This window comes from Nannobrachium achirus (genome assembly GCF_963921795.1).
Source record: "Nannobrachium achirus genome assembly, chromosome: 19".
NCBI classification, from domain to species: domain Eukaryota; kingdom Metazoa; phylum Chordata; class Actinopteri; order Myctophiformes; family Myctophidae; genus Nannobrachium; species Nannobrachium achirus.
Window position 1 is genome coordinate 35403041 of NC_137826.1, and position 26611 is coordinate 35429651.

The 26611-nt window shown below is 43.4% G+C and overlaps 2 protein-coding genes across 2 annotated transcripts in view; both read left to right on the plus strand.

Annotated features, from left to right (window-relative positions):
• Nucleotides 1-11774, plus strand: part of ehbp1l1b (EH domain binding protein 1-like 1b) — a gene marked incomplete at its 5' end in the record, with an annotated part of 39033 nt that extends 27259 nt beyond the window's left edge. The window contains 13 exons of the mRNA XM_080749427.1: nucleotides 478-1416; nucleotides 2145-2409; nucleotides 3327-3484; nucleotides 3903-3951; nucleotides 4393-4723; nucleotides 4816-4952; nucleotides 5216-5261; nucleotides 5460-5512; nucleotides 6895-7015; nucleotides 7611-7710; nucleotides 9096-9169; nucleotides 9347-9461; nucleotides 11660-11774. Coding sequence (XP_080605553.1) covers nucleotides 478-1416; nucleotides 2145-2409; nucleotides 3327-3484; nucleotides 3903-3951; nucleotides 4393-4723; nucleotides 4816-4952; nucleotides 5216-5261; nucleotides 5460-5512; nucleotides 6895-7015; nucleotides 7611-7710; nucleotides 9096-9169; nucleotides 9347-9461; nucleotides 11660-11747 — 2476 coding nt within the window. The 3' untranslated portion in view covers nucleotides 11748-11774. The remainder of the gene's footprint in view (nucleotides 1-477; nucleotides 1417-2144; nucleotides 2410-3326; nucleotides 3485-3902; nucleotides 3952-4392; nucleotides 4724-4815; nucleotides 4953-5215; nucleotides 5262-5459; nucleotides 5513-6894; nucleotides 7016-7610; nucleotides 7711-9095; nucleotides 9170-9346; nucleotides 9462-11659) is intronic.
• Nucleotides 11775-15730: 3956 nt separating this feature from the next.
• The window catches only part of LOC308304027 (RING finger protein 145-like), a 31054-nt gene continuing 20173 nt past the window's right edge, over nucleotides 15731-26611 (plus strand). Inside the window, exons 1-2 of the mRNA XM_080748585.1 lie at nucleotides 15731-15843; nucleotides 23856-24128. Coding sequence (XP_080604711.1) covers nucleotides 23945-24128 — 184 coding nt within the window. The 5' untranslated portion in view covers nucleotides 15731-15843; nucleotides 23856-23944. The remainder of the gene's footprint in view (nucleotides 15844-23855; nucleotides 24129-26611) is intronic.

Sequence of the window (26611 nt, forward strand, 5' to 3'; positions counted from 1 at the left end):
GAAGAATGATTGCCGTTGAAGGGCATCGTCATTCATAGACATTGTATGGTAGATTTTCCCCTCACACTGCACATTTTCCTTAACACTGGTCATTTTTAAGAAACAAAATAATTCAGAATCAGCGCAACACTTCTACAATGCAGTATATTGGTTTCTGCTTCATGGTGGTTATGTGATATCTGCAATCATAGAGCATGACTGGTCTGTTGAGCAATCACTACAGTTTCAGCATGGACTGGTGGATGGAATCTTAAGGTCGCTATTGTTAAGCACGAGGTTGGAGCATGGGTATTTTTGTTATGACTGGGTTTATTCTCCATTTTTGTCTCTAATATGGTCGGTCTGTCATGGTTCTTGTTTTTGTTGCTGGGAGAACTGTGGCATGGCAAAGACTGTGTGGTTTGAGCAGTGACTGGTCCTATTAAAGGTACCTCAACCTATCATATCTGGGTATGTAACTGCCCTCTCTGTCTACAGCCCAGATCATCCATCCACCACGACCCCTGTGGCCACCCAGGAGCCCACCCACCCACCTGCATCTTCCCATCACCACGTCCTACGCCAGGGCCCTTCTGTGAATCACCCAAACATATCTGAGGACTCTCGTTCTCTAACCACTCAGGAAGCTGCTCCTCGTTGCGAACCTCCTCCCGTGCCTAAGCAGGAAGTGGGAATCAGCGCGACAGCGAATATCAAGCCAGCTCCTCCTCCACGCGCCGAGACCCTCGAGCAGCCGGTAACTGGACGGGGAGACGATGCTGCTGGGCTCCCTGCGGAGGACAAACAGGAAGGAATTAAACTCATCCTGTCGTCTGTGGTTCCTTGGCCCTCCCCCGCTGACAAGCACAGCGCCAAGATGCCCGCTGACACGCAAACTGAGACCCACATGGAATCACACGATGACACATGCAGCAGTCTGAGAGAGACGGCAGACATGAACGTCGACACTCCGGATTCTAATAGCCCCGGTTTTGACACAGACACACAAACCGCTACAAGTGACACTATTCACACCCATACAGACACAGACACTACTACTGAAACAACAGGGCACCTAACCATTAAGTCACACACCTCTGAGCCTATCACTAAGGCCCAGCAGCTGGAGGAGGAGGAGAGACTGTTATTGGCCAAAATACAGCTGTTGACAGGCGGCGCATCCCCGGCTCCAACCCCCCGCAGTAAGAAACGCCTCGTCCCTGACCCCCAGGACATCATCTTTGACACCATAGAGCTTATTAGCCAATCAGAAACCGGGGATGGGCCCATTACAGAATTGAAGTCCATCGGTTCCTGCTTTTCTGTCCTGGATGACATTTCATTGGATGAGGATGGAGAGCAATTAGCCAGTGACCTGGGAGAAGCCAGGGTTGTACAGGAAGAGATGGGAATAAAACAGGAAGCAAAGGACAAAGTGTAAGTCAGCTGGGGAGGTCAACCCCTGCTGCTCTAAACCGTACTATTCCATTGAAGCCTGCGTGTGTGTGTGTGTGTGTGTGTGTGTGTGTGTGTGTGTGTGTGTGTGTGTGTGTGTGTGTGTGTGTGTGTGTGTGTGTGTGTGTGTATGTGTGTGTGTGTGTATGTGTGTGTGTGTGTGTGTGTGTGTGTGTGTGTGTGTGTGTGCGTGTGCGTGTGCGTGCGCGGCTGGTTGGACTTCTGTAGTTCTGTCTCTGTCTGAATCTCTCTGTGAAGAATATTTCTAAGAATTTGCCAAATTATAACAAAAGAATGTATACATACACTTTTGTGTGTATGTATTTAGGTGACACAATACAAGCAACAGCTTGCTGTACTGGCTGGGCTCTGTGTTTTTACGTGTCTGTACCTTAGTTGTGGTGAGGCAACGATTCACCACATTTTTGGTCAATATTATGTGTTTAATGTTCCAATAAATCTGCTTGTCTCCTGCCATTGTCACCCTTAACGCTTGCATTGACTTGATACTAACTCTGTTCTACCTGGCTTGGAGCTGTCTGGACTTGCGAGGTGGTTACCCCCGCAAACAAGTCCACAATATACGCTCACCCGCTCAGTTGTTGCTGATGATCAAGAATCAGTAATGACAACGCTAATACAACCGATTTGATTCTAAACTCAAGTCCATAATCCATTTTGTCTCTTTTGTCCCAATGCTCTCCCCTTAGGCAAAGTGAACAGCTGACTGTCGTTCCTGGTGGTGGAGAGCAGAAAAAAGAGCAGCAGATTGAACGTCCTACAGGTCACAACACCAGAGTACATGCACAGGCCCCTACTGCTTCCCCAGTGTCTAATGGAAAGCCTGCACTAGAGGAGCCAGACGGTGTCTTCACCACTCCCCGTCCTGTGGAGTCACAGGACGTCACCTCTGACCCAATGACCCCAAAGCCTGTAGCCTTGGTCAGAGAAGAGGCTGATGGAAAGGATGAGGAGGTAAATAACAGTACTGGATGATAGTTGTAAGTACAAGCACTAGAGGTCTTCACGGTTCCACGCCCAAGACCCATACGGGTCCAGTTCCATGTTTTATTATGGTCTACTCTATTGGGTCCGAGCAGAAGTGCTGTGACGCTCTTGATGAAGGTCCAGAGGGACCGAAACGTCATGTCAATTTGAGTAGAACTGATACTGCTGAGCAAGAGCAGAGTGGGATTTTTGTTCAGGAATGTTTGATCATGATTGCTTCATATCCATATGAGTACAATCTCTACTAGTGATGTCAGACTTTGGTTCTCTATTGCCTATCACTGTCATCTACTGGCAGAACATTTTTAATTGCCTTCTAGTCTGTCTCGTCTCGGACATCCACAGTCTCCACACAAAGGAGACTCTTTGTGTCTCCTACCGGATACATGAGGGTCTTGATTATTATCAGCAAATGATTGGCTTAGGAATGCGACAAAAACTAATAAATATCCATGAATTCAATGCTTCATGGGGTGAGTAATTGATAGGAACGAAGTATTTTGTGGTGAACTACTCCTAACCATTTAGGCCTAAGTCCGATAAAAAAAAAAGCCTTAAAGACCTAAGTAAAAAAAAAATCCAAAACTATTTGGTAGCTTACAGCTTATGAAAAAATTCAATATTTTTCAAAGATTACTGTACTACATAATGTACATGTACTGTATGTAATACACATAAATGTGTTCCCGGCCCGAGGGGGTAATACACATTAATGTGTACCTGTCCATGAGTCTGTTATTTAATAAAAGAAAAACTAAATAAATAAATACAATGGATTAATTTGGAATCATAATTAATTGATAACCGCTGTACTCATACGACTCCTACACAGTTCCAACTGACACTAGCTATCATAACACTCTTCCTCCTTTGCTCCCCTCCAGAGTACAGTTCTCCTGGTGAGCTCCAGCCAGTCTCTCCTCCAGTGGTGTCAGGAAGTGACACAAGGTCACCAGGGGGTAAAGGTCACCAACTTCAGCACGTCCTGGCGGAACGGCCTGGCCTTCTGTGCCATCTTTCATCACTTCCACCCTGAGAAAATGTAACATTCTAAACATTTTATTTATTTCTACCTGGCTCGCTAGCAATAGTATAAAAATATTTGCTCACTAAATGTAATTGAAAGCCTGGTTTTGTGTAAAGAGCAACAGAAAAGAGAGGATTCTAAGCTTTATAATGATGCCTACTGTACTGTACCGGTATGTCATTCCAGATATTGAGTAAGATTATGACTGTGACCAAACTATGTTTGAGTGAAAACGGTTTCAAAGTGATTAATCAGAGAAAACTGTGTTAAATCAAAACATTTGATGAAAATGGTATTGCAGGATTCAGGAGATTGCAGGAGATCATATCTATAGATGTTTCTGGAAATGTCCTTAGGAAAATGCTAGCGTAGCTTTGGTGTGATAGCATTTGATTGATTGATAGATTGATTGATATGATTTATACTCCTGCAGAGACTTTGACAAGTTGGACCCTCATGACATCAAGCTCAATAACAAGAAGGTAAAGACACAGCTAAAGCTAGTTGATGGTCATCAAACTCAATTGTACTTTGTCAGTCTGTTATCTTGGAAACATGTGCATTCCTAGCTTATAAACTTTTTACAGATTACGATATTAGTAATGTTGTTGTAGTGTCGCATATATGAGATGTTTATAGACGGGTTGTGCTAGTCAGTAATATACATACCAGACATGGATTTAGTATGGCTGTGAATAATTGAACCAAATATGTGGGGTTTTAAACACGGGCCAATCGTGCTCACATATATGCAATGTGGGGTTCTTAGCTCATGACGATTTAGTCAAACATATTAAGCTACTGTACCTGTTAAGCTTAGTCTTATAAAGAGTATGTTTGCAGTGGAGTAGGTAGGAGGTCATCTATGGGCAAAACTGGTGTTGTTGATAACGTTCTTCTTATGACACCGTGACCTCCATTAGGCGTTTGACGGCTTCGAAGCTCTGGGCATCTCTCGCCTGCTGGAGCCTTCGGACATGGTCCTGCTGTCCGTCCCTGACCGCCTCATCGTCATGACCTACCTCAGCCAGATCCGCTCGCACTTCACCAACCAGGAGCTGCGCGTCCTCCAGATAGAGCAGAACAGCAGCCAGACCAGCTACGGCTTCGCCCTCTCCGGTCCCGCCCCGACCGACGTCGACGCCGCCGCGTTCTGCATGGCCAGGCTGCAGGAAGGAGCCACAGTGAGTCTGGAGGAAGGAGGCAGCAGTTCCCTGGTGGTCCCGCCTCCCAGGAACAAACGCATGGCCAGAGGTACTGGCCCTCACAGCTTAATATAATATCTACTCATCCGTCCAAATTAGGCCTAAATCTGAACTCTTGACTGACTGATGTATTTCTTATAGGGGAGGAGTCAATAACTCCGGTCCCTCCCCCAAGACTGGTTACCAAGGGTTCCAAGTCAGGACTGGGTCAGGTGAAAGATGCAGACCTGGTGAGGAGGAGGAGGAGAACGAAGAGTGAGGATGAAGGAAACACACAGGTAAACCTTCTCAGACTGTTGTTGACTGTCAATGCATGGTAGATACCTGGTAGTACCTGCCTAAATATGAAAATTCAGAAACACCTAACATCCTATTGTCACTATTCCACAAACTAACATAATTCAATTTTGAAAATAGTAGATCTACAAGCTCACAATCTATCACGATGCAATGAATTGGGTGCTTATTGATCGATTATTTTTGTCATTTGTTCTCCAGACTATTGTACTGTATGTGACTGTTCCATGTTCTTCCTATGCAGGGCGATGAAGAGAAGGCTCTCTCTACGTCAGAGAACACTACTCCAGGTGGGGGCTCCAAGTCATACAGTGACAACATTATGATGAAGCAAAACTACTGAACACTGTCGAATCTGGAATTTGATAATACTGCATCTAAATTACTTGTGAGATTTGTCACCATTATAGACTTTGATGTGTGTGTGTGTGTGTGTGTGTGTGTGTGTGTGTGTGTGTGTGTGTGTGTGTGTGTGTGTGTGTGTACAGAGTCTCAGAAAGCAGGAGAATCCAAATCAAAGCAACAAGAAGAGGATAAAATGGTCAGTTATTGGTCATAATTTTCATATTCAGATAAGAGTTATGGTTACATCATCCTCGATGTCTCAATGTTTCTCTTCCTCTGATGACTTTGACCTCTGTGTCTTCGCATCTCTGGTGTCTTGGATCACCTTCTGTCGCCTGGAGCAATGATTCTCAATCCTTTTGATTGATATGCAATAGGTCATGGACCCCCATTTGATTCAGTTTTCATCACTCAATCCACCCCGATCCACACTGCAAAATCCACAGTGTTAACTCATTCTGTGCCTATCCCGAACATGTTCGGCTTTATTTCAATCCAATACAATTTTTTTTTTATTAATTGACTTACCCTGAGCTGCTTGTAGAGTCGTGGGTGGTCCTGGCTCGTCCTACGCTAGCCAGCTAGCCATTTTACATGGTCCGACGATATATTCCATTAAAAATGGTTTAAAATACATTTTTGAGCCCCCCAATGTTCACTGAATGTTCAGCGCCGCTTCCGGAACGTAGTCCAGTGTGCCTATCCCGAACATGTTCGGCTTTTTTAATGAAATGAATAAAATGATCCGAGGCCTTCTGAAGCCTGGGCCTAAATTTTCAAGCCAGTGATCGAAATCCGGGAGCCCCCCGGCCGGCCGGGAGGCGCGAACGTTGCCGCGAATCGCCGCCGAATCCAATGAAAAACCACATCTTTGGAGGCCCATATCTCTGGATTGTGTTTTTAGGGATGTGGCGCGAGGTTTATTTACGGCGAAATCGCCTAAAAATGATCTTTTAAATGACAAAATGCTAATAGCTATTCTGTAGCCATTTTCATCCGGGACCTTTCCATGACGTGCACGAACGTGAGCACGCGCGTCACTGCAACGTGAGTCCCCGGATGCTAATACGCTCGCCTATGGGACAAACCCTGGCATTCTTTGGCGCCCTCTAGGGGCTGGCACTAAAACGGTTAATTTAACAATACCGCAATGCAACAGAGATTCAATTGAGCTTAAAACGCTTTTCTTTACCTTGAGCCTATGTACTGCTGTCATATCCTTTCTCTAATCCTTTGACCGTCTCTCCCTTTCTTGTCTATTTGTTTATCCATCCCTTTCTACCCTACCACTCCTCTCTGCTTCCCTCGTTCCTTTTTTTCCTTCTGCTGCTTCTGCTTCTACTACTCCAACTTTTTCCCTTTTCCCTCCTTCTCTCCCTCTCTTTCTCCTGTCATGTGTCTGTGACTGTCCTGTGTGTGTTCATGTGCGTGTGTGCGTGCGTGTTTGCGTGCGTGTGCATGTGTGTGTGTGTGTGTGTGTGTGTGTGTGTGTGTGTGTGTGTGTGTGTGTGTGTGTGTGTGTGTGTGTGTGTGTGTGTGTGTGTGTGTGTGTGTGTGTGTGTGTGTGTGTGTGGTCAGTGTCTGCAGGACACTAGTCAGTATGTGCTGAGTGAGCTGGCAGCGTTGGAAACGGAACAGAAGCACATCGACAGCCGAGCCGCAGTGGTGGAGAGACGCCTGCGACGCCTCATGGAGTCAGGTGGGACTCAAATACACATCCTTCTATACTGACAGGCAGACATACTCTCTCACACATGGATTCAAGTTCTCTCTCTCTGTCGCCACGACTGATTTCAGTCATTTGGATTCTTAGAAGCCAGCATGTCTTCTACAGAAGCATGTTGTTCAGCAAAAATAGCCTATCTACTATCTTGCATGTGTGTGCGACACATTGAGGGCTTGTACATTTTGTTTTAGTTTGTGATTAAACTCTAATTCTCAGATAAGTTGTGAGATTTTATTTTGCTTTAATCTTTGCTCACGTCCACACAAACATCCACACACACACACACACACACACACACACACACACACACACACACACACACACACACACACACACACACACACACACACACACATTCAGATTGTTTCACAAATAGACCGAATACGCAAACACATCAAATATCAAATAATACATATCAAATCAAATTAGAAACCCATATCCATCACATCTTTTGATACTCTGGGAGCAAGAATAGCTTCTTCTTCTTCTTCTTTAATTGGGCTTTTTACTGCTGTCTGTGCTGAGAGACCATGTTGACGTTCTTTTGACTTATTTCCTGTTTGTACAGGAAGTGACCGTGACATGGAGGAGAAACTGATCCAGGAGTGGTTTACTCTGGTCAACAAGAAGAATGCCCTGATACGCAGACAGGACCACCTGGAGCTGCTGTAAGACACACACGCACGCACGCACGCACGCACGCACGCATGCACGCACGCACGCACACACACACACACACACACACACACACACACACACACACACACATTTGTAGTTTATTCTTTCAATATTTTGGGGGCATTTCTGCCTTTATTTGTATAAATCTATACAGTGTAGATTGTGTAGAGTGACAGGAAACAGGGATAGAGAAACAGGCAGTGACACGCAGCAAAGGTCGTCGCCGGGCACGGGAATCAAAGTCACAGCTCACTGTCAGGCTGCATCAGAGCCTACTGTATATTATGTTGTAAGCGCCTTAACCACAAGGGCTAGGCCATCGGCGCCCCCCATCATTTGTAGTTTCGAGGAAAGGGAAGAAGAATAGTGATAGAAAGAAAGAAGAAAGAATATCCAGGTCAGATATCCAGATATTCCTGATATGAGTAGAGTGAAATCTATACACCGTCCAAGCAGGTCGGATATTCCAAAAATGGCAATGGTATGGGGTAGTTAAAATAGCACTGTATGTAGAAACAGATATACACGTGAGGTAGAAATAGCAGCATATATCGTGTCAGATGTGGTTAAAATAAATAGCAGCACATATAGTAGCACATACCGTACATGAGGTGCAGCAATAGAATAGTAACAAATATAGAACGACACAGACCTTTGTGCACATCGTCACTTTCGGGCAGAAACCTTGTATCTCCAAGTTTCAAATATGTACGTTTTTTCGTAAAGTAAAGTCCTGCTTCATCATACAAGACTGTCGGACAAAACTTGTGAAAATAGCAGATCTACAAGCACACAACGCCTGGCAGGCTTTGTGTGCTTGTCATTTTTTAAATGATAAATACAAAATGAATGGTTTTGGACATACAAGGTTTGCATCCGACAGCAACGATACAGTGACTGTGCAGGGGACATATTACTTAGCAGCATATTTCAGGCTTGTCATTGTAAACATAGGTGGCAGTTTGAGTACAGCGGCAGCAGCAGAGCGCCCGTACAGTCTTATATGTCTTGTCGGTGAAAACCGCCAAAGTCCAAAACTCTTACTTTTCAGGATTAAATAAAAAAAAACAGCAAAACAAAAGAAATGTTGAATATGGAATTAGGAGGTTTCTGCCCGACTGCAACCGTACACAGAAAAGTAATCCTGAGGCGCCACACACACACACACACACACACACACACACACACACACACACACACACACACACACACACATTGACTCTATACATATTTCACCTACATTTCATCACACTGAATGCATGTATTGCACATAGTCAGACAAAGTGCTTCCATGCACATATACAGCTACATGCACACTACCACATTACTCCATCCACACAACCTAAAATTGTTCCATATTTGTGTCTGTCTGCAGACAAGAGGAACAAGACCTGGAGAGGAGATTTGAGCTGCTGACCAGAGAGCTACGAGTCATGATGGCCATCGAAGGTCAGTAACACTGTAACCCCCAAAATCATTTGGGGAACCCCCTGGGCTTTACTGTACTGTAAAAAGGATATACTGTATATAGATTTCCATTATTAAAACATAATGAAATGCAATTAATAAAATATCAACTTATAATGATATGTACAGTAACATGAAATACTGTATGTAACACTGTAGACTGGCAGAAGACCACCAATCAGCAGCAGAGAGAACAGCTCCTGCTACAGGAGCTGGTGTCACTGGTCAACCAGCGAGATGAGATCATCAGAGACATCGACGCCAAGGAGAGAGGGTACGAACACAAAGAGAAATACCGCATTAATGTGCCCATGCAGGCAGCATCGCACCTTGTGTGTCAAGACATTGCTTTTATAGACAGACTTTGGCATGGTTAGGGGGCAGAACGCAATGCTCCTGATAGCAGTGGTCCTCAAACTATTTCAGGTCATTTGGCCACGGACACCCATTTGAAAATTATTTGTGCCAGGGACCCCCATGAGAGAAGATTTGTGTTGTTGCTGATTTCGTTGTTGAGAGATTTTCTATTTTATTTTTAATACAAAAATAGCAGATCGACAAGCTCACGATGTGTCGTATCACAACACATTGTGAGTTCGTAGATTGGCTATTTCCAAATAGCCAAAGTATAAAATATGCTATAACAATTTTTTATAGGGACCCCTGAAGGACCCTTAAGGGTCATTGGGTCCAACCAATGCATCCTTCTAGTTTCAGATGGACTTGTACTTGAGGTCACGTGATCACACACTGCAGCTTGCTAGCAGACTGTAATCACACATAACTAATTGCGACCGTTAGGTCGCAGTTACTTGCACTCCTATACTATCCAAACCTCCACCGGCTGTCAGTCCGTCCCTCCGTCAGTCTGTCACACGTCACACGTCACACTTTTGCCCTGCTCATATCTCCGCAACCGTTGCCCCGATCCATGCCAAAATTTCCACACAAACTCCTTGCCTGCCGAACTACAACCTCCAAGGACCCCCGGAGCTCCAGGGACCCCCAGGTGTAAAAAATGACCAAATGTGCAAAAATTACCAAATGACCACCCCAACGGGGCTGCTCATGGGGAATTCCCGGGGACCACTGACTCCTGGTGCTCCAGAACAGATGCAAAAGTGGTGGCGCCCCCAGTGGAGGACCCCCGCCACTGCAGCGCACATAAAATGCCGTAACTCGGGCTAGGAGCGACCGGGAGAGCCGGGGCCGGTACCTATTCGTCCGCCTCGGCGGTGCAGAGACCCCACCCCTCATTTCTCACATGGCCCTCTTCTAGCGCCACCATGAGGCCGATTCTTGCAAAACACATTTTTGGACACTGCTCCTACAATTTTTGCCCTAAAATCACGCAAATCGGTACACAGTATGTCTACACTCATGTCATCAACTTGGATCTGTCCCATATAGCGCCACCTTCAGGCCGATTTTTTGAAACACATTTTTGGACACTGCTCCTACAATTTTTGCCCTAAAATCACGCAAATCGCTACACAGTATGTCTACACTCATGTCATCAACATGGATCTGTCCCATATAGCGCCACCATCAGGCCGATTTTTTCAAACACATTTTCTGACACTGCTCCTACAGATTTTGCCCTAAAATCACGCAAATCGGTACACAGTACGTCACTCATCTCATCAACATGGATCTGTCCCATTTAGTGCCACCTTCAGGCCGATTTTTTCAAACACATTTTTGGACACTGCTCCTACAGATTTTGCCCTAAAATCACGCAAATCGCACAGTATCTCTACAGTCATGTAATCAAAACGCATCTGTCCCATCTAGCGCCACCATCAGGACGATTTTGGAAAAACATTTTTTTTTCCCTATTTGTGGAGATAAGCGACCAAATCTCCCGATTAGGGAGTCTTACTGGTAATAATATATACCTATTTCGTCCCGCGAGGGAAATTAAGCATTTTCAGCCCAACCCAGCTGATTCGCTGCCCACAAGGAGCGTGTGAGCAATTAGGGGTTAAGAGTCTTGCTCAGGGACACACATCGACATTGCTTCCCTGGCCTGGAATCGAACCAGGGGCTCTGGTTCCCCAGGCGGGTTCCCTGACCATTAAGCTATGACGCCGCTAACTGATTAGAGTCCAATCAGTTAGCTGTGTGTGATTCAAAGTTGTATTGGCCCCTGAATGTGCACACAGCCCAGTAGTAATGTTTGTAAACAAGAAAATGTGTTTACTGTATGTGCCAAATTGTAATTGTTGGGGTTTTGGCCAAGCACATTTGCATGTACCCAGAACAGAACTGTCTTGGTTTAAACCGTTAGGAGCAGTGAGCAACTATAGATTATGTGTGTAACATTCGGGATTCGAACCCAAGCGTGCAGATCACAATGGGTTAGCAATCCATCGCCTTAACCACTTGGCCACCCTGTCTACACTTATATGTGTGGGGGCCTATATATTCACAAACGTCATCTTTTTGTCTCCATATGTGTGTTTTGCACAGGGCGATGGAAGAAGACGAGCGTCTAGAGCGAGGTCTGGAGCTGAGGAGGAGAAAGCAGAGTAACAAAGACAAATGTGTCTTACAGTGAGAGTGAAAATCCCCAAAGACTCTTTTCGACTACAAGAGACGAGTGAACCATGCCATGCCGTGAAACGTATTTCACAGGTTCTGGACTTGTTTGGCTCAGATAAGGTTCTCAGGACCTGGTTTTGAGCTCTGCTCAGGAGGTAGTGCTAACCCTGAGTTCTGTGAACCCAGAACTTATACTTCTAACATTTTTCTATAAATTTAAGATCTACAAGCTCACAAGGGGTCGCAAACAATCTTATAGATCTGCCTGTTTCTCTTTTTTTTTACTCCCTTCATGGGTTGTTCTGGTTATATTGGAAACAATCACGGGGTTCTGGGAAGTGATGCTGGCTGGGTTACCCTTCGTGGTCGAAAAGGACCATTATTCGTGATCCTGTTAAAGCTTGACCTTCACAGAGAGAAGCAGACGTTGTACAGTTCTGCTCTGTTGAAACCTCTTCTTGTTGTTATGCAATAACTCAGCAGGATGAACCACGCTGGTTAGGGGTGTGTCAGACTGTAAAGTGTGTTTGTGCAGTCAGTGGTCGAGGAAGTACTCGGATGGTATTTACTTAAGTAAAAGTAGCAATACCACGATGCAGAAATACACAATGCAGTTACAAGTAAAAGTTGTAAAACTTTGACTTGAGTTAAAGTACATTAGTCTTGGCGTCAAATTGTACTAAAGTGCCAAAGGTAAAAGTACTCGTTATGTAGAATGTGCCATTTCACAGGGTTTTTTTTTCAGAGGCTTTCTAAATTTGACACAAAAGTGTGGAAATAGCTGATCTACAAGCTCAGAATGCGTTGCATCACATTACACTATGATCTTGTAGATCGGCTATTTTGGAATAGCTGAAGTATAAAATAAGGCTTAATTGGTTAATGTATGTTTTGTAATTATAATCCGACTCCACAAAGTAACTTGTAACTGAAGTTATAAAATAATAGTAGAGTTGAGTGTAGTTAAAAGTACATTATTTGCCTCTGTGGTCAGTAGTTGAGTAGAAGTATAAAGAATTGGAAATACTCAAGTAGTAAAAGTACCTAATACTACATACTTGAGTAATTATACTTACTTTCCACCACTGTGTTTGGGTCTGTTTTACTTTCCAACACTGTGTTTGAGTCTGTTTTTGTTGAACGTTTTTCATGTAAAAATATATCTATATCTATAATTTTCCATAACAAAGAGTATAATTGTTCATCTGTATAGCTGTTGGAGAATTGTTTTGATTTCATTCGCTGCTTGTTATTTATTTCAGTGATCCATGGGGCTGAATTTTCTATATCAAAATGTAATGTGCATGTGTGTAGAGACCCCACTCTTGAGTTATTTCAGTATTAACACTTTTCATTGGTCAAAGACATGTTTATACTATACTTTCATTAGTACTGGTAAAGTACGGCTAGCCGTGCTTTATTGATTGCTTTGCAGACTATTTTGGTAATCAGGGAGTTAGTGAATATTATCTTTTGTTTCCTCCTTTTTTGTTTTTTACTCTTATGTCCTATATGTATTGAAGAAATCTAGTCAGTAATTTAATGTGTTCATAGTGTCCGTTCCCTGTGGGTAGCCTATGTCTGCCCTTGTATTGCTGCTGTGCTGTACACATAATCACATTAAAGAATGCCCTCTGGAGGAATTATTGCTGTAGTTTGACTGTATAAAACAGATTATGCATACAGTATAGCCTATGAACCTTGTGCATCTTGTATCATACTGGGGTAGAACAATAATGTCTTCGTAATCTTCCTTTTGAGATCAAAAATATAAACTATTTAAATGTGTAGCTACCTAATACCTATGTAGTGCCGTTTCTTGTCACCTTCAAGCGAAGGGCCACTGGGTGGCACTCCGGTGAAGCAGTTGACATTGTTATTAAACTGGCTGATGGTTCGACAGTAACCACTTATGCCCTGTATACTTAGTTGACTTAGCCCTGGGGGGCTCTCATATTTATCTCAGAAAATTAAGTCTTGAGGACCAAATTTATTAACCAGCCATGTCCCCATTGTGTATACAGACTCATAATCATATTCATTAGCCCAGCAGCATGATTGGACCACTGGTGGGTTGGACCAGGCTCTGGGATGGACCATATGGATTTTTACCATGGGATGGGCTTATGCGCATGCCTGGTGCGTTCCTGATCAGTACTATCAAAGATGGTAACAGAAGGGAAGATGAGGCATATCAACGGTTGTCAGTGGGAAAAATCATGGTCATGGTCACATGTCCTGTTTTCTCTTTAAACACATTAATTAGATACATTGAACTTCACATCAAGACCAGAAGAAGACATATGACATTGATTAGATATGGCATTATTGATCCCACAGATAGGTCTACATTTTACAACTAAATTATTAAATCAATCAATAAAGCTAGCGGCACAAATGAGTGACTTTTGGTTGTGCCATGAGGAAGATCTATCATTAACCATCCTGCTAAAACTTCCCACAATCTCCAAGTGAAGGGGGTTTGAGTGGTTGTCCATGACCATGATAGAGCCCTCCGTCACCAGCCTCCTCCCATGCACTATTGTCCAGGGTAGGTAGGTAGTAGCCCCAACAAGGGAGACAGCTTTCCTTGATCAGCCTGTTCAGGGCAGGTCGCTCGACTTTCTTCACAAGGAGGTGGGTTTGGATGGTGTTGAAAGCACTGGAGAAATCAAAGAACATGATTCTGTGGGAAAACTATGCATAGGCCTAGTAGACATGGTATTATCTTGGAAAGGTTTCAAATGACATGAGCCCATGTAAAATGTTAAAGAGAAAAGGCCTATTGCAGTGGTTTTCTTTTTCATGTCAAGGATCCCCAAATAAATATTTATTTGGCCACGGACCCCCATCTGAAAATATTGTGTTCCAGGGAGGACCCCCATACATTTATGTTGTTAAAATGTTTTTTTCCCCCTTTTTTAATAGTAGAACCTTTTCATATAAATATCAAATATCAGATCTACTAGCTCACAATGTGACATGTAGTGAGCCTATAGATCTGCTGTTTTCAAATAGCCAGTGCTTAAAATGGGGAACAAATTTGGATGCAGTTGAACCGCTGGGGGACCTCTGGGGGACCCGCAGGGCCCCACTTTGCGAACCACTGGTCTATGGGACTGGATATAGACAGTGGTACCGATATTGCCTGACTGCGAGCGCCAGACATCTCACACTACGTTCACTACGTTTCCACCAACAGGGGGGGGTGATGTGCGGACTGAAGTGTCAGGCTAGTACCGATATGCTAGGTTGAAAGTGGCAGAGCCTACTCTTTGGGTTTTTTCCTACTTATTAACTCTATGGTTTTTCCCCACCACAGTTTAGGCCTAGGCCTACATATAAAAAGGCCATTACTTTTACTCCACTACATTTACATGAACACCTTCCTTTAGCTACTTTGTAGATGGGTAGGTCTACTTTATTTTGATACCAATACTTTTGTAGCCTACTTTTACTCAATTAAATGTTGAAATCTGGACTTTTACAGAGTATTGATACGTTTACTAAAAAATCAAACCTCGGTTCGAAGTGGAGCGGTGAATTTGAGCAGCTGTACCCTATGTGAGTGAGTGAGTGAGTGAGTGAGTGAGTGAGTAAACTGTGCCTGTGAGTGAGTGGTGAGTGTGCCTGGCCTGCACAAAACAGCGCCCCTCCTTTAACTAGTGTGTTGTGTGTGGCCACTCAAGGTATTGCCAGGCTACGGACACGGCCAGCCAGCCACCCAGCCACCCACCCACCCACGGACATACCCACGGACATACCTGTCTATTGGGAGCGCTTTCACCGCTCCAAAAAGTGTAAAAAGTGTGACTACTTTTTACACCACTGAGAAGCAAGGCATTGAAGTCATCTTCTTCTTCCCCCCACTATCTTTGGTACAGTACTACTACCAGAGACGCTCGGTCGGTGGTAGTAGCTGGTAATGGCCGCTAGGCGAGCGAGCACAGTGAGCGGACAGAGAGCGGGTCGGGTGGGCCGCCCACATCTTGACTGAGGACCGAGCTTTCCATCGGAATAGGACCGTTAACTCGGTCGGCGCCCAGCGAAAATGGTCGCGATCGGATTCGAAAAGAACCGTGAAACTCTGCTGGGAACATCGTCCTCTAAATGTAAGTACGGTAGTATATTTTCTATTTCCATGGACTTTCTTCTTTTTTTTCTTGCCAGGACGGACGTGTAAGAACAGCTCAAGGGAGTCTCTCTCGCATGCAGCGTCCTCCTAGCTGCCCGCTAGGCTAACCAGCTTGGACTTATTATACCCGACCAAAAAGATAGAAAAATTCAAAATTAAAAAGATGTCTAGTTCCACCGTAAATGTTGTACTGTTGATTAATGTATCGTTTGCTTTGTATTCCTTACTTAAAACAGCCAACTGGCTAGCATCGCTGATACAGTTGTTAAAACGAAATCGGTGAGTTGTTGAACGGTGCGACTTCAGGGGTCGCTGTTTTTACAGTTTCGAGACTGAAACTGTCGCGGCGCGAGAGCTTTTTTGCCCGCGAACAAAGTGCTCGGACACCTGCTGTGACAGTTTCTTCCCAGGCGGACCTGCCGGACACCGGCCCCACAGTTGCCTACCCGCCAGTTACTTTTGCATTTACAACGCAGAAGTCATGACTTCGCCGAATGTGAATGTGTAGAACCAGTGGTGGAAAAAGTACTACACACACACACACACACACACACACACACACACACACACACACACACACACACACACACACACACACACACACACTGCTGAAGTGGTTAATATGTGTGTGTTTTGTAATAAAATTCAACATCATCTACAATCATTGTATATTGATATTGTCATTGTCAACTAAAAGTTTCAAATAATTGTACTTGTAGAGTAAAAAATACACTATTTGGACCCAAGATGTAGTGGAGTAGAAGTAAAAGTTTTGGACATTGGAAATACCCAGTGAAAGTACAAATATATCAAAATTGTATGTAATTAGTTACTTTACACCATGTGTGTGTGTGTGTGTGTGTGTGTGTGTGTGTGTACAACACGTACAACACGTACAACGACACGGCGAACGGTCTCGCAATTCCATAGGTCGCCGGTGTCAGCGTAACACCCCCACCGTGCCTGCCTGCTCGGCGCTCGCCTGACTGCTCAATCCAGCTCATCATCTGTGTTTGTGTTGTGAATGTGTTGTTGCAGCCTTTCATTCACTCTATGGTTGCAGCCTTGCAGCAGCAGCAGCAGCAGCGTAGACTAGAGGATAGGGTTTTTCCTCTCTGTCGAGACCGGGGTTACTAGAGTTCATAGGAGAATGGAAAAGCCATTGATGATGATGCATCATTCAGGCAGCCTCCGTCCGCCAGCCCCTGTTTGAACACAATATGACCTGGATGTGTCCACTGAATGTCATATTGTTATTACAGCCAGACACATACAGGCTTCTGGCTGCTGCAATACCATTCAGTGTGCAGCAGTGGTGGAAAAAACACTCATGTTTTACTTTAAGTAAACATATCAATATAATGCAATGTAGAAATACTCTTGTTACAAGAAAAAGTCCGGAATTCTAAATGTACTTGAGTATTAAGAAGTACAAAAAGTATTGGTATCACAATGTACTTAAACTACCATAAGTAAACTGTAAAAGTACTCATTATGTAGAATGTCCCCTTTCAGGTTTTCAAATGTATATACAAATCTTTTGAAAATGGCAGATCTATAAGTAGATCGTCTATTTCCAAATGGCCGAAATGTAGGGCTGAAGTGGTTGTTTTTATATTAATCAAAATCTAAAAAGTAACTAGTAGCTGAAGTTTTCAAATAATTGTAGTGGAGTAAAAGTACAATATTTGCCTCTGAGACATAGTGGAGTAAAAGTAATAGTACTGAAAATTGGAAATACTCCAGTAAAGTACAAATACCTAAAAGTTAAGTACTTAAGTACAGTCAGTTAAGTAAATGTATTTAATTACTTTACACCAGTGTCAGGAACCTGCCCATCCCATACCCCTAAAACACCGTAGTCGGCCAGCCTCTCTGTTTGAACACAATATGACCTGGATGTGTCCACTCAATGTCATATTGTTATCACAGCCAGACACATCGCACAGGTCTGATGCTGCCTGCCATTCAGTGTGCAGTAAGTAAAGTAACGACTAGACTAGAGGATCAGCAGCTTGAAGCCATAGTAGCGGGAATAGATGTTAGAGGTAGTGTTATGTTATGTAAGGGGCTTCTGCAAAAGTGAGTGATCTCTCACTCTCTCTCTATGGTCATGGCTGGTTGCTGTTGTGGATCTAGGACGTTATGTAAGTTTTTACTGAATCCTCCTGTGCGTCCCGGGGCTGCAGGGATACATAGCAAGGGAGATGGAAACGCTACCATCAGCATATTTTTTGAAGAGGCTTTTGGAAGAAGTTACTGGGGTTGGGAACAAAATTACAATGTGGTGTGTCTTCTGTTCTGCAGCTGTGTTGGAGTACCGTTGTTGTAGTGCTTATCAACATTGAACCTCAGCTGAAAACCTATATGTCGTTGCTTTCTGTGAGATCAGAGAGGTAAACAAACTGGCTGGCGCATTCAACGTGTTAAACGGTTGCCTACCTGTGGATGAATTCTGTTCAGCACACATGTTGGAATACAGTAATCAGGTTAAGAATTATTGAATGCTTTAACCAGTGAAAAATAGCAGATATACAAGCTCACAGCGCGGCCCCGAGTGCCGCGCTGCGAGCTTGTAGATCTGCTATTTTTGAAAAAGTCGTGAAAATGTGTGCAAATCTTTGAATGTATGTATTTTCAAAGCGAACATTTGTAACTCAAATTTTGCTTCTGGGTGGTCCCTGGAACTAGATATTTTGAGATGGGGGTCCGTGGCCAAATACATATCATTTTGGGGGTCCTTCACATGAAAACGTTTGAGAACCACTGACATAGTAGTCTCTCAAGAACAGACTAACTGAGCTCCAGTTGAGTGAAAAGGACCTTTTCTTTGACGATGGCTGGCCAGATTGCTGACATAGAAACATAGGTTTTTCAAATCTTTTTCAAATCAAGGATTCAAAAGACACTTATAGAATCGGGTCACCTGTTATATCTACTATTTGTTAATAGTTAAAGCATAAAATAATGATACACAATAATGTGTACCCGTTCTAATTGTGTTTTAAGTGACGGGACTGTAACTGTCACTAAGCACAGGAATACTACTCACACCACATCCTTGTGGTGGTGCAGGCTCACGACAGTGAAATCATTCAGGAGATGTCTAAAAAAGACAGAAGTGGCACTGGCCGCACACACTATAGCCAAGTGCCAAAAGTTTTATTAGGACATAGTAACAAACCGACGTTTCGGCAGCACAGCTGCCTTCTTCAGGGTACTGTAACTGTAACAGTGTTTATACATGACTGTATGACTGCAGCTTTTGGAGAGAAGCTATATGTTATAGTGTGGGTGCAGTGGTTCCCAAAACCTTTTAGCTCGAGAGTGGAGACCCAAAACTAAAGAGAGATCTTGTCTTCTCGCGAACCAAACGAGTGAAAATAACCGTCTTACTACAATCTTACAAGCTTGTAGATCTGCTATTTTAACTACTTCTTAAATATATATGTATTTAAGAAGTAGTTAAAATAGCAGATCTATATTTTAACTTCTTTTGAAATAATAATTCAAAACAAAATGTAGGAAACAAAAAATAAAGGCACCTTTACTCGCAACCCATAAAATGGTCTGCAACCCACTATTTGTGAAACAGCGATTTAGAGTAGCACGAAGGAATGTGTTTGTGAATCAGAGGGCCTCCCTTTGTGCTGGTTTAAATGTTGACCATCAGAATTGGAAGGAAATGCAATTTTGTGGTGTTGGAAATTGTCCAGGAGTGCTCAACCTAAGCCGGGAAAACTATATTGCTGACTAACTACAGAATTTGAGACATTAGGCCTTCATGTTAGTATTCTGTTGTAAGCTAGTTTATGGTCCGATGAAGCAGTGAACACCACCAGACAGTGTGTGGTCAACAGCGCTTCCACTCTCATGGATTTATTTATACAAAATAGTAAACACAGACATCTGTAGCTCTTTGTTGTCTTGAAAATGTGTATTATTCTACATAGGGATTACAATAACGGATATCAACATTGCTGTTATGGTCGATAATTACACTACGATATTTACAGATGTTGATATTGTCAGTATGAAAGTTATTTTAAGGCAGATATTGCAGATGCCTATATGATCACCGATACAGTATTCATCGTGCAGCCCTAATTCTACAGTGAGGTGAGCTTTTGTTGCACTGTTTGGTCTTCTGTGCAGAAACTCTTGATACGCTGATTGGCTTGAACTTGACTGAGTTCCAAATCTAGATAAAAGCCATTAACTTCTCCAGCAGATATCACAACCAGATGTTTTTAAAATGCTGCTGTGGGAACTCCACCAGCCTTTAATTTCTCTTGTACTAATGCCCCTCTTCTGTGCAGAAACTCTTGATAGGCTGATTGGCTTGACCTTGACTGAGTACAGGGCAGGTGAGGTGACGGACAAGCGGTGATTCATGTTTTGAATTGGGCTCCCGAGTCCCGACCACTTCTATGAGGTCCGACTAAAGCCGAAATTATGCACACATGCACCTAGCAGATGAGTCCCAATGCTCAACAATGAGCCCTGCTGTTGTCGGCCATTGGTCCGCCTGGTGTATTTCAGCCGTTATTGTGGTGAGAGCTTCCTAAACGCCAAATGATTTATTGGGTCACCATTCACGGCATAGACAAGGACCGCACAGAATGCAGCTGTAGCCCTTGGCCCTGACTGCAAATAGATCATCTTAACAACCTATCCCCTGGAGACCCCAAATGATGTTTGAAATGTGTTAACTTAGTGTTTTGGCACTGAAGTGAGTGTCCCTCTTTTGGGGCAAACATTCTGGAGGCACTTGTACATTTCCCATTCAGTTGTCCGGGCACAAAAGTCACTTGTCCGGATAAAAATAAAACATTTCACAGAAATGTCTTTAATGCATGCATAGGTGTCAGACATTGAAATAGAATGAATAACAAAAGGACTGCCACTCTGCCAGGAGCGTCACAGAAAAAGTGAAACCAAGAGCCACTTTTTTGTACATTTTTAATTAACTTGTCTGGAAGGATTTATTACTTGTCCCGGACAACAGGACAAGCTTTAATGTCAAGCCCTGCTTATATATCAACTATTTTTGGGAAAGAGATTTTGTGTAGAGGGAAATACTAGCAGACCTGGAATAGAGCCCTGGGGGACCCCAGTTAACAAACTATATATAAAGTGTAAACCTTCATGCCGAGAATATTCAACGTCCTGTTCCTGATCAACTGCACAAGAGCACCCCACTACGTTAACCCTGACGATTACATTTTGAGATGAATGTCGCTGCATAAAAGTCACCGATCCAGAACGGGACCTAAGGAAGGAGGTCGACAAGTTGGGCAACCCTTGCACCCTCCTGAAAAGTTAAGAGTCAATCCTTTTCAAACCCTGTGTGCGTCTCCAGCGTTACTAACACCCCAAACTGTTTAAAAACACTGTTTGACTTTTGACACGCGGATTATATGCTTGAGCACATCACCACTTTGAGTTTGAAGTCGTAATTGGATTGGAACCGGACCGGTAAGGTTGTTCTGAGTCTGGCTGAAGTGTTTTCCAATCAAGATGGATGTTTCTTTTAGTCAGAAACATGCTGTATTCTCTCTATTAGCAAATGGGACTGCATGTATTAACAACACTGAAGACTCCGATTCTCAAGTGCATTTGGATTAGGGTTTAGCATTTTCACTGGTGGTCTCTAGAGTGAGATGGTTTGTTATAGTGCAGTTGAACTTGGAAGTGTGAAGCATAGTCATTTGCTATGCAAACTGTAGTACGGTACTTAAAGGAGTAGTTCACCCTCAAATTGACTTTTTTCTATTGATTACTCACGCCATGGAGACATGAGTTCAATAATATTTTTTTTGTATCTTTTGCATTCCTAAGACACAAAATTGATTATTTTAAATTTACCCCCATTGATTCCGGATGGGGACCCAAATGCATTTGGGTCCCCCCATCCGGAATCAATGGGGGTACATTTATTGCAATGAAATTATTGTCTTAGGAATGCGACTAAAACTAAAACATATTATTGAACTCATGTCTCCATGGCGTGAGTAATCAATAGAAAACTACTCCTTCAACACAGTACTACAGTTACTACAGTAAAGCTCTAACGTGGCTGCTCGTACTTTGTCAACTATCTGTGAATTGTTGTTACTTTTTTTAATCTTTAATTTATACCATGATTCTTTCATACTGCAAGTCCTTTTGAGCTGTATTCCACGTAAGAAAGGTACTATAACATAGCCTTGGTACTGTATGTATAGCTATGTGGTATAGTTGTGGAATGTAATTAATTACGCACCCAGCGTTTCTCAGAGTGAGGGAACATAGGAGGGAGGGTACGATACAGGCAGGACGAGAGAAGGACAACGGTAAACAGTGTGCTGTACAGTAGTAGCAAGCAACCAGTGTTATGCATGATGGCAGCCCCCTCCCCCAACTCCAGCAACTCCACTGGACTCGCACGCCCACACAAAACACGAAGTGCTAATGTTTTGGGGAACGATGCATTTTTTATTTCACTGCAGCAGTGACGCATGGAAATAGCCACGCTGCGGCTGATTATTTGATCAGGAGTGACATTTAATATCATCATGAGCAGAGTTTCAACACCGGCTTGTCACCAAAACGTGTGGGTGTGTGGGGTTGCAGAAGTCTGTCTCACACGGTTTTACAAAAAAAAGAAAAAAAAAGAGAACTCTGACTGATCTGATGTGATGGGATTGGTGTGAGCAGCTCAGAGCAGCATGTGCTGCTAAACGGAGTCTACTCCCTTGTCATTCAAGTCTGCTCTGACATGTAGCACCTTCCTTCAGGGAGCCAGCCAGTTGATGTTTTTGCGCTCGCAATGTAATAGAATTTGTTCATAGTTTTGTCCGTTTACCTACAGCATTTTATTTTATTCCTCTGGTGTTTTCTTTCAAATCTGCCATTTCATATTGTTAATTGGCCTTCATCTGTGCATGACTCACACCGTAGTGGTGCGGGAAATCCCCGAAGATAATGTTGTTTTAAGGCCGAGAAGGTCAAGTTTTTAGAATAGAATGTCAACAAATCTGCATGGCTGCCAGACATGCAGAGCATGGTTGTATAATTGCCTTTCTTCCATCATGACTGCCAGTTACCACTTTGAAAAGAAAATGCCTAATTTCTTTGCAGTGATAGAGTACTGTAGGTGAAACGCTGGAAAAGCCTGATATTACTGTTTTACTGTGACTTGTTTTCAATATCCAAGCAACTGTTGTTTTTGTAAATACTGTAGCAACAGTTGCAAGTGTTCCAATTTGTCATCAAGCTACAAAACAATGTTTTCTATTACAGGCAGACATGTTGGACATACACACATTTAATGCAAGGCCTCAGCTCGGATGGGATTTTACTATATCAACTAGAGGCTACCTGGAAACTATGCACCTAAACCGCTTTGAACTTGGCATCCGATCCCCATTTCGGTCATATGATTAAATCATTATAGGAGCTCTACAAGTTTGTAGATCGTCTATTTTAGCTGTTTGTCATAGTACGACAAAGTATGCGGTTATGCAAGGTGCTGTAAATCTCTTGTATATGACTACTAACTAAAACGTGTCCATACTCCATACCAGGTTATTTAAATGTTTTGTCCATTTAGTAGTTAGTAATTTTACATACTGTCCATTTTTATTATGAATTCAATTTAAAAAAATCTGCACTAATTTATTTTCGTTAGTCAAATGTTTCACATTTTCACTTTTTCATGTGATCTTGGCTTCAAGTCACATGTTTATCTCTTGAGGCTTTGCTGTACTGCTAACAGTCTTATAGAAGCCTTAAAATAGCCGATATACAAGCTCACAGCGTGTCACGGCACGTCGCACCGTGAGCTTGTAGGTCAGATGTTTCCGTGTGTGACACAGACGCGCAACTATAAATCAGTCTTTAAAGTCTTTCTTCTTTCTTCCCTGCATTCCTCCCTTCCCCCGCCCCTCTCCTCTCCCACAAATCCTTTCAACCATCTCCCCCCCTCTCTGTCTGCCCCCTCCACAGTGCGCCCGGCGTAAGCTCCCAGGTCGCAAAGTCGTCCCGGTGGCGGCGACGGCGGCGGCTCCTCCCAGTTCTCCAGAGCCGAGGCCATCATGGCGGTGAAGGAGCGCATGGAGGCGGTGCTGAACGTGGGCCTGCGCGTCCCCAGCATCATGCTGCTGGACGTGCTCTACCGCTGGGACGTCAGCTCCTTCTTCCAGAAGATCCAGCGCACCAGCCTCTCCAACAACCCCCTGTTCCAGTACAAGTACCTGGCGCTCTACCTGCACTATGTCGGTCAGTAGTAGGGATGGAACGATAAGCGATGTTATCGTTTATCGTGATAAAAAAAAAAACACTTACGATAATCGTATCGTGGAGATTAAATTTATCGTGAAATCGTCCTCTGTCATGCACTGGGATGAATTCACCTTTTATTTGCCGAGCTGCATATCCGCCCGGTACCATTTAAACCCTTTATTGGTAAAACGTACTATATGTCTTTTTTCACTCTCTACCAAATCTCTTTGCCAAAAAATTGCAGATCTACAAGCTTATCGCGATATCGTTAATTGCGATTTATTTGGTCACAATAATCGTGAGCAGTATACATTTCTCAAAATAAACGTATGTTGCAAAGGGTTAGGGTTAGGGTTAGGACCTTTAACACACGCACGCACGCGCACACACACACACACACACACACACACACACACACACACACACACACACACACACAACCACACAACCTGTTCTAGAACAAATAGCCACCACCCTGTAAAATTAGGCTTAATGGACGGATGCTTGTGGAAAGAAAAAAACATACACACTACACAGAGATGCACACAATCATGGCTCATACATTACACACAGTACTATACTGTACATAACCTGTTGGATTACAAACACCCTGCCCTCTACTTACACTACATAGGTTTACAACACACACACCATGTTTCAGTACAAATATTTTGGCATATACTCACCGGTTGTTATTATAACACACACATGTACCCCATACGTAGGCACACACCATGTTCCATCTTCCAGTACAAATCCCTTGTAGTCTGGGCCTAATGAAATGTAAAACCTGTGGATCATGAACCTAAGGAAAAAGCAAATGGAGTCAATTTCCCTTACACTGTAAAGGAATGCAATGAGAACAATTTTGATATTTTTTATATTGTTCATTGTTATGGGGGGGGGGGGTGGGGGGTGGGGGGGGGGGGGGGGATTTCCCTATCTACAAGCTCATCGTTTTTTTGGTTTGAAAATAGTGGTGAAGTGGTATGGGGCTTTTAAGCCGTGACATCATTTTGTAGGCAGAGGAGAACTCTGCCCCCAGAGCATTTTCTGTCCCTCGCTATTTCAACAGATCCGAGACAAAAATAACGACTAAAGTATAATTCTAACACTTTCCTTTCAACAACAAAGAGAAGAAAAATGTGTAAATAGTAAAAATAGTAAAAAGATTCACGGAAACTGGGGGCAGAAATTCTCCTCTGCCTACAAAATGATGTCATACTTAACAGCCCCTAGAGAAGTGGATGTAATTCAGTTGGCACTATCGCCTGCAACTGTAACTGACGCACGGTGCTGCAGCCGTTGGTCCTGTGGCGTGGTCTGTTGCGTTATCAGGAGCTCTGGTGCCAGTGTTTGCACAGTATGGTTGTAGTATTGGTAGAACATTTGATTGTGTTTGTTTGACCACCTTATCTTATCGGTCAAAGCAACTCATGGCTCTGCTAAGGTTATCAGCTATTGGCACCCAGGGTGTCACAGTTTGACACACCTGCTGTTGGTCACTTGCAAAAAGGCCACTGTCTCTTGTTGTTTGTCCTTGTATCCTGCATGGGTTCTCTCTGCTGATTGGATGAATTGGTATCCCGACCTGAAAATATGCGTGATTCCTCAACCCACCAGGGTTCAGTTGGGTTCTTGTAAAGGAGCGTTTGTTTTCAGTGATGACGACGGAGGCGCGCCGTCTCAGGCAACCATGAGCCACGTGAGACACCGCAGAGCGAACAGTAGCGAGCGAGTCGTTATGGACAGAATAGTAAATCTTCGCCCCCCCGACTTTCGTCACCTCCGCGCGGTCCAGGTGAACACAACGGAGCGCTCCCTACCTCCGGTTCAGCCAATCAGAAGCTTCCGCAGGGCAGACCTTGACTGAAGCCTGGTGGGTATTAGATACACGCTGAAAATATATTTATTAAGCCCCTTTTCCACTGACATGGCCCAACAACACACCACTCCACACCGCCCACTTGTGCCAGGTGTTCCACTACAAGGACCTGGTAGAGTGGTGTGAAAGTGGTACTAAACGTGGTACTAAAAAGTATCCAATCCAAGTCTGAGCTAGGCCAAACAGGGCCAAACACTTTATAATGACTGATCACTCACTGACTTTTCATTTAGACCACCAGGATATAGTTGTAACACATGATAATAGATTCTATTGTGTTATAACCACTATTATAATCTATTATAGTAATCATAGTAATACATTAATACTTTATAGTGTATTTTAATTACAGTTAAAATACATTATAGTGTATTACAGGGTTCCCACGGTCATGACATTCCTGGAAATACTTTGAAATTAGAAAAATATTTTTCCAGTACTGGAAAAGTTTTGGAATTTATCAAGGGTCCTGGAAGGTCCTGGAAAAAATACCAATCATTGTCTTTGGTTATTTTATTAATACCTCTGAAATGACAAATTAAACATTGGCCAAATTGTCAAATATTAGAGGCAGAAATTGTGAAAATAGCCGATC